The sequence below is a fragment of the Vicia villosa genome, linkage group LG3 (genome assembly GCF_029867415.1).
Source record: "Vicia villosa cultivar HV-30 ecotype Madison, WI linkage group LG3, Vvil1.0, whole genome shotgun sequence".
NCBI lineage: Eukaryota > Viridiplantae > Streptophyta > Magnoliopsida > Fabales > Fabaceae > Vicia > Vicia villosa.
This window is the reverse complement of record NC_081182.1, coordinates 27,138,024-27,150,442: the sequence shown is the minus strand read 5'-3', so window position 1 is coordinate 27,150,442 and position 12,419 is coordinate 27,138,024. Positions and strand designations below refer to the sequence as shown.

General features: G+C 36.0%; 2 protein-coding genes across 2 annotated transcripts; one reads left to right on the top strand and one right to left on the bottom strand.

The window, feature by feature from the left end:
• The first annotated feature begins 677 nt into the window (after positions 1 to 677).
• Positions 678 to 4,050, top strand: LOC131660766 (protein phosphatase 2C 53-like). Its single transcript, XM_058930080.1, has 6 exons — positions 678 to 785; positions 875 to 914; positions 1,131 to 2,398; positions 2,705 to 3,022; positions 3,116 to 3,221; positions 3,315 to 4,050. The coding sequence occupies exons 3-6, from the start codon at positions 1,517 to 1,519 to the stop codon at positions 3,647 to 3,649; spliced, it is 1,641 nt and encodes a 546-aa protein (XP_058786063.1). The 5' UTR covers positions 678 to 785; positions 875 to 914; positions 1,131 to 1,516; the 3' UTR covers positions 3,650 to 4,050.
• Positions 4,051 to 4,799: 749 nt separating this feature from the next.
• LOC131660765 (aminopeptidase M1-like) lies at positions 4,800 to 11,669 on the bottom strand. Its single transcript, XM_058930079.1, has 19 exons — positions 11,294 to 11,669; positions 11,064 to 11,209; positions 10,859 to 10,961; positions 10,466 to 10,652; positions 10,290 to 10,383; positions 9,229 to 9,382; positions 8,994 to 9,098; positions 8,742 to 8,858; positions 8,446 to 8,559; positions 7,279 to 7,461; positions 6,882 to 7,167; positions 6,677 to 6,798; positions 6,500 to 6,597; positions 6,237 to 6,414; positions 6,037 to 6,151; positions 5,895 to 5,962; positions 5,723 to 5,797; positions 5,262 to 5,339; positions 4,800 to 5,161 (listed from the first exon to the last, which is right to left on the bottom strand). Exons 1-19 carry the CDS (start codon positions 11,507 to 11,509, stop codon positions 4,976 to 4,978), a joined length of 2,625 nt encoding a protein of 874 aa, XP_058786062.1. The 5' UTR covers positions 11,510 to 11,669; the 3' UTR covers positions 4,800 to 4,975.
• Positions 11,670 to 12,419: the final 750 nt, after the last annotated feature.

Below are 12,419 nucleotides of genomic sequence, written 5' to 3'. Positions count from 1 at the left end.
TCTCTAACGTCAACTCATTTTTTAATGTAAAAATAATTGCTATTTTTTTAATTGTATTCTTTAATACAATAATTTCTATTTTTCAATTTAATAAAAATATATTGTTTTATGACATTATTATTACATTTCTTAATCTATATGTGAAAAAATCTTAAGCGTCACTTATTATAAAATAGAAACAATAAAATAAATAATTTTTTAAATAATGTGAGATTTCTATCTTCCAAATAATCACTCAAATCAAATGGATGAAACTAACTATACAAATAAATACAATTGCAATTCACAATTATACATGTTGAATAGATGATTCCCCATTGCCTTTAAAACCTCTTTGGCCTTTAATTTTTAACCATCAATCCAACCTTTTTTCATGTTAAGTAACATATTTTCTTTTTCCTTATAAAATATGCTTTAAAGTTTAAAGTCCTCCATATATGATAAAACAATATTCATGTTGATGTTGACATTATTATTAGTGATGACATGTTACTATACATGGCAGCATTAACAAAACATAATGCACTGTTGCGTTGCATATGAATATGAATCCATTCACAACAAATTAAAATATAGTGACGATTGATTGGTAATGGATGGATGGGTGGAGATGCTTTAACACCTCCCTCATTACTCGACACGTGTCCCTCTCCTTTTTCTTTTCAACCCATTTTCCTTTCATTAAAAAGTTTCTTTTTTTATTATTATTTTTTTCTCTCTCTCTTTCTTCTTCTTCTTCTTCTTCCCCAATTTCTCTCTGGCGATTCCAACTCTCACCCACCCAGGTATGCTTACATCACAAAAATTCAATTTTTCTTCATTCTTTGTTCATTTCTTCAATCTAATTAATGGTTTCTTGTTTCAATTTCTGCAGGAAATTGAGAATTTGTGAATACAAGAAAGAATCAAATTAGGTAATGAAATCTTTTACCTTTTTTTTTATTGTGTAATTGTTACCTCAGATCCAGGCAATTGGTTGTTTTATGTAGAAAAATCGTGTTTTTATCTTTTTAGGGTCATGGGTTTCTTTTTCTTTCTTTCTTGTATGATTTAATCTATATGTATGTATCTATCTTTCTAAGTTTTTGAGGATTTAATCTTTCTTTTTTGTGCAATTTTTGTTTTTACAGATAAAGTTTGTTTCTTTCAAGTTTCAGCTTTCAAGCAGTTTGTTTTTCACTAGAGTTTACACAGATAGACAGATGGGAATATAGTAGAAGTTTGAAAGGTGTAAGGTAGCTATTTTTGGTCAAATTTTAGAAAAATGGAAGTTCGGATGTGTTGTTGTTGGCAAGATCTGAATTTCGGGTTCGCTGCGTTTTAGCTAGTCCATGCTTTGGATGATTGGGTTTGTTTTTTATTAGATATGAAAAATCAGCTTTTAGAATTTACTTCCCGTGTTCTTGGATTGTTTTCGATTGGAAAATCGAGTGGGAAATCGATGAAAATATGACTAGGTGTGTGATATTAGAAGGGTGGGATTGTGACTTTTTGTATTACTTAGACAAAGGTTGTGATGGAAGAAATGTCGGTTGCTGTGCCGTTAAGAGCAAGTAATTCAGTTTGTGATAATTCAACCATAGCTAACCATATGGATGTTTCAAGACTTAAGTTGATGGCAAATGCAGAGTTGATATCGAATGCTATAACTACGATATCTGCTGACAGTTTTATAGGTTCTGAGGAGGATCGTATTGGTGACAATATGGACAATGAGGTTGGTGTTTCGGCAGTCGCAACACCTTTGCATGGGAGAGAAAGGGAAATTCTTGTGTTGAATATGATATCTCAAGGTAGCGATGAACTTCTAGTTCCAGAAGTTGATGAGGATGATTCGATGTCATTAGAAGGAGATCCGATTATTTACAGCACTCTATCAATAGCCAGTGAGAATAGTAGTGTTTGTGGAGATGAGTTCTTCAGCTCGGAAGATAACTCAGATTTTAGGACAAGGAGTTCGATGGACTCGATGGACATAGATAAGAACATCTCTTCTGTCGAAGTTGTTACTAGGGCTGCTGTTTTTGACAATTCAAATGCGGAGGAAGATATTATTAGTGAACCCCTTGCTGTAGCATCGAGCCTTGGAGACGAAACAGGAGTTAGATCCGTCCCAGTGCCTACTACAGCTGTTCTTCATCAACTACCTCTTGAAAAAGGGGTGAGTGGAACAGTCGGTCGGAGTGTTTTTGAATTGGACTGTACCCCACTTTGGGGATTTACATCAGTGTGTGGAAAAAGACCTGAGATGGAAGATGCCGTTGCGGTTGTACCTCGGATGTTGAAAATTCCTATTCAAATGCTAAATGGTAACAAGAGATATGATGGAATTAACAAGGATTTTAATCAGCAGACAGTTCATTTCTTTGGAGTATATGATGGCCACGGTGGCTTGCAGGTAAAATTTTATTGTTTTTAGGGTCTGTTTGGTTTGACTTATATGAGTTTATCTATTGACATAAACACTTGTGAGACAGTTTTGAGGAACTTATGGAAATAACTTAATGAAATAAGCTGTTTTAAACTTATTTTTGTAAACTCTTTACGATAGCTTAATGAAAATAATTTGACTTTATTTTTCTGTTGTTGCTATAAATGCCTAATTAAGCTATTTATGCAAACATGACATAAATGTAATTCTTGTCTCCAATTTTAGCATTTTTCTGTCTATAAATCTTCACATCGAGCTTGCTTTCTTGTTCAGGTGGCAAATTATTGTCGTGATCGTATGCATTTGGCTTTAGCTGAGGAAGTAGAATTGTTCAAGGAAAGTCTAATAATTGGAAGTCCCAAGGATGATTGTCAAGACTTATGGAAAAAAGCTTTCACTAATTGTTTTTTGAAGGTTGATAATGAAGTTGGGGGGAAAGTTAATTGTGAACCTGTTGCACCAGAAACTGTTGGTTCCACTGCTGTTGTAGCCATTGTTTGTTCATCCCATATTATAGTTTCTAACTGTGGTGATTCCAGAGCGGTTTTGTGCCGTGGAAAAGAACCCATGGCTTTATCTGTGGATCATAAAGTAAGCTTACCTCCAGTTATAGTTTTGCACATTCTTTGGGGAAAAAATTATTTACTGATTTACATAAATTGATGTCTGATTGTGATGTGGTAGCCAAATCGAGATGATGAATATGCAAGAATCGAGGCAGCTGGTGGCAAGGTGATACAATGGAATGGTCATCGTGTATTTGGAGTTCTTGCAATGTCAAGGTCTATCGGTATGTACTAAATCCTTAACTTAATTAGAGGTTTGCATGATACTTAGTTAGTTCGACTAAAACGTTTTTGCTCTTCATTGTTGTGGCTTTCAGGTGATAGATATTTGAAGCCATGGATTATTCCTGAACCAGAAGTTACATTCCTCCCTCGTGCAAAAGACGATGAATGTCTCATTCTGGCCAGTGATGGCTTGTGGGATGTCATGACGAATGAAGAGGCATGCGACTTAGCTCGAAGACGCATACTTCTCTGGCATAAGAAAAATGGCTCAGAGCTGTCCTCAGTAAGGGGAGAGGGAATCGATCCTGCTGCACAGGCGGCTGCAGAATACCTATCAAACCGTGCTTCGCAAAAAGGAAGCAAAGATAACATCACTGTCATCGTGGTAGATTTGAAAGCTCAACGGAAATTTAAGAGTAAAACATGATTGTTTAATGAACTGCTCTTAGGTGTTTGAATACATAAAAAGCTGAATTCAATCCAATATAGTTTGGCTCAGTAATTTTTCATCTGGGCTCATAGATTGAGCACTCTGCACTAAATGATAGATTCCCCTTTCTTTAGAACTCTCAATTGATTAAGAGTTTCATTGTACACTGCTGCATTGGGGCTATGTAAATCTTTGCTGCTTATTGTAGATATAGGATTATGTGTCTTTCACATGTGTCGGCGACTCAGTGTCAGCATATTGTATTCGTTTTTAAGCCTCTTAGAGAACAAAGGCTCTGTGAGGTATTTGCTTCATATAGTTTTTATCTGTGCTGTTTATAAAAAAGGTGGTAGCTATTTGGCGTTGTTTTCAACTGTGATTTTCAGTCACAAACTTAAGTAACTCATATATCATCTTGTTTCTTCCTCTTTAACAAGTAAAAAGATTCTTGGAGATAACATAAGATATTTTGCTAACTAAAATTCTCAAACATTCAGCATGCTTGTGGTGCAGCAATATTTTTTATAAGGCTTTTATTTTATTAAGCTTTTATGTGAACATGATTGATGATTTCATAAGTATCCAACAATGTTGCTGTTCTGATTCCGATTGCTGGAAGCAATAAATAAAAGGTCCTACGTGTCTGCCAGTGTCATTCTTTCATGCTTTGCGATGGAATAAAAGTGGTTGAAAATGACTAAAATGTCTTGCAAAGAGTTGTCATTAAACCCAGCTACTTTATTGTTGCATCAATTAATAAAAGATACCCATAATATGGATTTTGGACTTATTTTCCTTTCTAAAAATGAATTATTGTGTAACAAGAAAAAAAGTTCACTTAGAATTTTATCTCATTTTCATAAGCATGACTTTCAGATCCAAAAGATATTAGTACACTAGTAGGACCATCCTTGGCCACAATAATGTTGGTCTATGGACATGGACATTTTTGGTGAATGAGCATGGATTTGATGGCATATTCTTGGCATAATAATTCTGAAACGTTGACAAAATAGAAACACAACAAATGCAGACATGAAAGTGGGTGTTGTGAATGTCCTTGTCATTCTCTTTAATTTGAACAGCAACAAGCATTATTGAAATACAAGAAATCTAAGCAATAAGCATTATCAATCATTACCGTTCATTAGCAAAATTTGAACACATGAATTATAATTAACCATAATTTATAGATCCGCAGGTTTCAGGGACTTCGAAAGACACATCATTTCTCAGAAAGTCACATAATGTAGAAAGGCGAGTCATAGGACCATATCCATTATTATTATATGAAACTACACTTCAAACAAGGGGAAGCAGAGTCTAGTATTTCCTGTATGCCAACTCCTTTATAACATCAGCAAGACCCTTTTCATTCTTAACACTTTGAACCCAGTTTGCATTTATATTAACTCGCTCGAGGCTCTGCTTTAAAGTTCTAACGATGGCGGGCATGGGATGGCTATCAAAGAATTCTTCTACTTCCTTCGCCTTCTCAAGGGAAGCAAACTGCACCAACAGAAAACAGAAAAAACAATGGAATTAGTGGGTGTCAAGCTTGCTAAGAAACCAATGGGAAAAGCAAATAGAGAAAAGGTGGGAAACAAACCGGTGAGACAGTTGCACTGACAAAGCGAGTTATTAAAAATCCAGAACCATAAGTTTTTGAGATTTGTTCCCAATTTTCCTGTAAAATTAAACAGTAAGACAGATAGAAAGGAAGAATAGTTAACAGATAATAAACATAATCTCCATCAGTTTTTTCTCTTCAACATCAAAGCACGGCAAGGAGTAAATCTAAGCATGCTCTCTAAGTTTAGAGATAAACTATGACAAATAACAGGAAATCTTGGCAAAGGATTTAAGAAAGTATTTAAACTCTAGTTCTACGATCAAGTTTATTCCTAATAGCAACAACGAAACAAAACTTTATCCAATGATCAATTTCCTAAACCTTAAACGGAATCTAACAGTGATATATGAAACCAAAAAATGTAGTACACTTCAGTTCTATTCAATGTATTTCACACTCCAAATGACTACTGCCGTGCTGTGATGTATTATTTATACCTTAAGCCATGCCCAGGCCACGTCTCTTCCTTCCAGATTGACACCAAGTCCAAAAACAGCATCCTGACTTCGGACCTTGTACACGCATGACAGCATATCAATCTCCAAACTAATAATGGTGATATGCCAACTAATGTATTATGACTTCAAATAATATCTTAAAATTATATACCTCTGAAGATAACATAAAGTTAAGAACTTCAAGAATTAGGTCTGGGTCAGATGAAGAAGACAGCGAGCCTACAAGCATAGACAATATTAGTATCTAGACCTAGAAATACAATGTTATGCCGTCACTGAAAATATTTCATTACCCAGAATACGCGTTTTCTCCTGACTTAGGTCAGTTTCTCTGTATACTTTCAGAAGTGATTCATAACCCGACCGGTTAGATTTGGTTGCCCGTTTCATTACAGCCACATAAACTGCCTGCCAACATTAAAAAAAGTCATCAAAAGAAAAATACATTAGAAGATTCCACGCATTCAAAATTTCAAATGATGATGCAGCCAACCCTTCTTATATCAGGTGGAAGAAGTGGAGTGTTTCTGTCTTTTAAGAAAGCCTGGAATCGCCTGCTTGCTTCATCCAGTGTCAGATCATGTCCAAGTTCAGCAAGGGAAGTCAAAATTTCTCCTCTCAACAACGCGTCATCATGAGTATCTCCAGGTTTAGGATCCCAACCAAGCCTCCTGCACAGCAATATAAACAGAAATGTTGTAACAGAAATACTCTAATTCCTAAAAAATCATTAACTGCCATAAAAAACCAACTTACTCTGCAGAGTACTGGAGAACATTAATTGAAAACTGTTTGAAATAATCTAGTAAGTCTGGAACTGCATCAGCTGCAATACGTTGAACTTTATCACTTATCTGTAAAACAAGAGAGCTGAAATTAGATTCAATAAATGACCTATGTAACTAATGAGCAATATTAGGAAGATAGCATTACTGATATCAGGTTAGAGAGCACAGTATAATCATCTTCCTCCCTATAAGATCCCATCAAGTTAAGCAAGGAGGTCAATGATTCTTTGCGAGCCATAGAAAGTGCATATGTGTCATCCAAAATTCCTGTCAAAATAGTAACTCACAAATTATCAGTATTTTCCTCTTCTACCATTGGAACTAAATTGTCAAGAGATTATCTAATTTACCAAACCGGTCTGATGGAGATAATAATTTTTTCTCTATTGCATATCTAAGTTTAGCAGCAAGCAGCTCATCATATTTCACCCTGTAGAAACCAGCCTGCTCCACATTAAGTTTAATCCAAGATTTGTTGTCTTCGGCAATCGGGGAACCGAGTAACTCTTTAACGTCGCGTGTTTCAGATTTTGTTTGGAAGAGGAAATTTTTGCGGACGTCATATGAGCCAAAGCATAGCGTTATTGGAACAATCCATTGGCCTTCCCCTTGAGCACCACTTGACAAGAATTGTGTCTGCCAATAAACATACAAGAATCCCAAGTTACAATACAAAACACATGGAGGGTTTTCTCCCTGAAAATGATCACGACTAGGAACTAATGAAAAGGTTGGATGCAATGGTACCTGATCAAACTCCAAATTCTGATTATTGACTTTAACAGATACAACAGGATATCCTTGCTGCTTAGTCCATGTGGTCATTAACTTATTCACAGGTTCACCAGATCCTTCTTCAAGTGCAGCCCATAGATCCTCAGTCTTAGCATTTGAACAAGCATGCCTTTTTATATATGAAGCTAGTGACCTCTGATTACATAAAAATGCAGTGTTTAGAACTTAAATCACAAAAAGTGCAATATATAACTCGGCTTGGCCAAATTCTAGTTTATGTATAATTTAGTACTATACGCAAATTCTAGTACATCTGCATATGAGTCATTGAATACATAAAAGATGCCCTACCAACTACACTGCAATGTACGTAGTCAACCCACTCCATGGATAGTGAAAAATCAAAGTTGAGAGAAAAAACTGGCAACATTATTTTACTTATGCTGTGAATAGCGATTATCCCTAGTTTTTTTCATTTAAATATGCTTGGATCTCAACCCCAAAAGCTAGCTCAAAGGTTATACACCCAACAGCCTGAGAACCTAAAAAATGTGGGACTTTAAACAAACTCCAATACCACAACTACGGAACTACCAATTTCAACACCCACCCTCATACTTAGCTTGGGCCTAGGTCAAATGCCCACGTTGCAGTCCTTAACTCGGCTTTGATATCATGTTAAATATGCTTGGATCTCAACCCCAAAAGCTAGATCAAATTGTGAGGTTTCTGTCACATATTTATACACCCAACAGCCCGGGAACTTAAGCAATGTGGGACTTAACAAACTCCAACATCACAACTACTAACTTCACCACTTTCTAAATGCCGCTATGGTAGAAATAAATTGTTCATATTTAGTTGCCATTTTCAAAGTTCAATGCAACAGTAATTATTATTTTGTCAACAATACATTACACTTAACAATTTATCACAGAGAAATAAGTGGAATGAGATAATACATTGTTGAAGGTATTATAAAGAAATCCATAAAAAAATAACAAAACTTACTGATTTTCTTGGTATGCATAAAAAAAAACCTTAAAAAAACAACTAAAAGGAACAAAGGGAGTATAATTTATAATCCCCATATGAGCAGCTCACTGTTGGTTCTATTCCATAAAAAAATTGGCATTGAAAATATGGTTTTTTGGAAGAGGTAAGAGGCTAAGTACCAACCTGAAAGCTTTCAGCACCAAGGTAGCTTTGCAGCATCCGAATAACAGATGCACCTTTTCTATAGCTTATTGCATCAAATATCTCATCAATCTCGCGAGCATGATTTATCTCCACCTGCAAAAATAGTTTAAAAAGATTAAAAGACAGACAATTATGTATACAATTAATAATATAATCAATGGTATATAATGCATTGCATAAAAATTAATCAGTGTGAAATTCCAGATCAGATAAAGTGAGCCAAATCCCTTATTAGGGGCAGACTGAATCCATGAAAAACTGAGACTAGAGATTACCTCAATTGGGTGGGATCCGGCAAGCCCGTCCAGTCTAAGACCCGCCTCACATTCATGGAGAAATTGAGACCATATCTTCCACTCAGGAAACAAGCCATCAGCTGCTAAATAACTCACCTGACCACACCAAAAGAAGAAGCAAGAGCAAAAGAAAACTGCCAATTAGTTATAGATAAAATATAAAAATTAAAAAGCAGCAAAAATAACAAGACTCTGTAACAGTAATAATATGATGTGAGCCACAAAACTTACCCATGTTGCAAAACCCTCATTCAGCCATAAATGGGTCCACCACTCCATTGTAACAAGATTGCCAAACCATTGATGTGCTAGCTCATGAGCTACAACAATTGCAACCTTAAAAGCAACCAAAGAATGTAAGAAATATTTTCTATCCTCCAGTTATTAATAAAAAAACTGGTTTTGAATTTGGGATTAGAGAAATTAAGCCACCAAGACAGAAACAATTTTCCGAAAAGAAAACTACCCTCTGTTTGTTGGCAGCAGCAGAATGCTGATCATCATAGAGTAAAGCAGTCTCCCGGTATGTAACCAAACCATAATTCTCCATGGCTCCAGCAGCAAAATCAGGTATTGCAATCATATCCAATTTTGGCAAGGTGTAAGGAGTGTCAAAGTAACTGTTGATTATCACAGTTAATTGATTAATGAATGATAGATAATATGAGCAAATGAAATGAAGATTAACATATATAACCCACCATTATCCACTAGCAAACCTAATATATAAAGGATGGCAATGTCATATGGTAGTAGAAACACTATATATAAACAACCACAAAAAGTTTTGAGGGATGTATAAAGAAGGTCTACTTAATAAGGATTTTTCCTATTAATATTAGGGCTGTAGGTCTATGGGGGGGTGGATAGTGGTACTTTTGAATCCAAATGTACCAAGAAAGGATGTTGCGTGCCATAAACTTGTAATGAGAGGATTTAAAACCAAACTGTCCCTGGAATCTGACAGGGGCTTGGGTACTATGGGGTGCCCAAGTCCCACGTTGGGTAGTATGAGATGCGTAGTAGAGTATTTAAGTGGCTTGATTGGCTCTTTCCCCTTGATAGCTAGCTTTTAAATGAGGGTTCTCTCAATGCTTGGATACATATCGTTTGGTATCAGAGCTGATTGCTGGTGACTCAGAAAAGGCTACCTACAGTGGGGCTGACTCAGAAAGGCCAATTAAAGTGTTGTAGAGTGCAGCAATTGGGACATGAGCTCTCAGGGGTGGTGGTGGTGGTGGTGGTATGATAGGGACTCGGCTACTAGACAAGTAGTATGGGATACTTGGTGGAGTATTTAAGTGGCTCGGCATCTCCCATCTGCCTGTTACTAAGTCTTGTTTCAATTTTTTCTCTTCTTTTCAGGTTACACTTCTTTTGTAAAGTAGTTGTCACTTGAGACCCCCAAAAAATATATTTTTTCAAGTTTTTACGCGACAAGTTTTATGAATGGAATTGAAAATAAATAAAGTCCAGAATTTTTTGTGAAAAATTCCTGCCATAGAAACAAAGGATTGTAATGCTTACTCCTTGTATAGTCCCAAAGTTTTCACAGCAACATCAAGTGCAAATTTCCCTTGGTTCGCTTTGCCAACTTGACAATACACTCGGACTTTGACCCCTTGAATTCAAGAACAAAAGGGAAAGTCAGAACTAAAAAATAAGGGCAATAACTAAAATGTGCATAGCAAACATGACTTTACCATCAGGAGTATGATCTTCCACATAATCAAACAAACCAACAACGACAGCAACCAAATATGTAGACATGATTGGTGATTCTTGATATGAAACAGTTTTGAGATTGTTATCAATTTTTTCTTCAACAATTGGCATGTTGGAGAGAGCAACAAGGTCGGAAGGCACATCCAATGTGATCTTGAAAGTGGCCTGCAATATTAATTAAACACAATGAATAGTTGGCCAAACATCAAGGCATTCACCATTAGATACAGTAGCTAGAATGTTCCAGTCTAACCACCAAAGCAATGAATCCAAAAGAAACCTAATATTTGAATATTTTCTAGTGTCCTACTCTTTCGTGTGTTTAACAAAAGGTCAATTAAAAAGGGAGAAGGAGGGAAATAGATATAAACCTTGCAAGCAGGTTCATCCCAACAAGGAAAGCATCTTCTGGCATCAGCTGGTTCAAACTGTGTAACTGCCATATTCCTCTTCTCACCATTATGTTCATATTTGCTGCATATGATATATAGTTAGCAATAAGACTTCCAAAAAATCCATTTAAAAACCTTTCAACTTGTTAGTGGAACTTTGAAATCAAGCAAAGAAAAGAGTTACCTTCTGTAAAAACCTTTCATTCTATCATTCAATATTCCATCAAACTGAATATTCAACACGCCCAATCCAATAGGAATTTCCTCCGGAAACTCCAAGACGAGAATTTCATCATCTTCAAATAATTGAACTTTTGAAGGTTTGAAAACCTACATAGACACATTCATCAATCCTAAATCAAATAAATAAAAATTGAGAGTGGACGAAAAAGAGTAGAGAAATGAGAGTAGTACCTTAGAGGAATCACGGTTGGTGAACGAAACGGCATCGTTAGCGACGGTGAGTTCAGCGGCATTGAGAACGATGAAATGAGTAGCGGTTACGATTTCGAGATTGACGGCGACGGAACCGGAGAAACGGCATTCGATGAGGTCAGGTTTAAGCCTAATGTCGTAACGTTTTGGAACGGCGAATTTGGGAAGACGAGGTTGCCCTTTGAAGTGATCCATCTTGATTGCGACGGAAACAAACAGATGAATGAAATTTGTTGGGTTGATGATTCGAATTGATACAAACAACACAGATGGCTTAACTCTTACTACTTGTAGTGATGATGAACTAACCGATACGACGTCGTTGCGTTTGTCTGACTTGCACGAAATGGATCAAGTTAAGTGTATACGTTTGTCTAACGTGTACTCTTGTTCTTAAATGGATTAAGTGTATAATAACGTGTTTAGTTGTAGTGATTTTTTTTATTGAAATTTACACATGAATTCAATTTTACATAAAATTATCTAAATATAAATTATTTTATATTCAACTCAATTTTATCCATGATCAATTTTTTTAACCGCAAAATCAAATATACGAACAAATTTATATCTTTATAAACATTTGTACTTGTCAAAAAAAATATATAGAATATGTGGCACCCATGTGCTGGTATGGATGCCCATATGTCTTACTGATTTTCAGTGGTGTGGGGTTTGCTCACTATGGGGAGAAATCATGTTCAATGGTGTTTTTGGTTATGGAAGAACGAGTTCACATGGTATTTCGTGTGTATCTCAGTTGTCTTTTTTATTCTAGAGATGAAGTATTTATAGAGGTTCATGGGCCCATAGTTAGGGTATTTCAGGAAAGATAATCGTCCACATAGTTATAGTATTGATCGTTGAATCTCCACTTCTTAGAAAGACGTGGTTTAGTCTATTGATTTTGGATTCTCTTTGAGCAAGACATGTCTTCTTTTTATCATGGGTTTCCCTAAGCAGGCGAGTGAGGATAGCTTATGGCGAGGTTGCCTCACTATGAGCGGTAGAAAGGTGTCGCCCCTTACTGGCGGCCACGATTTCTTCTCCCCTGGTGGATAATTACAAATATATCATTTCACAGTTCATCAAGCACAAGGGCTTG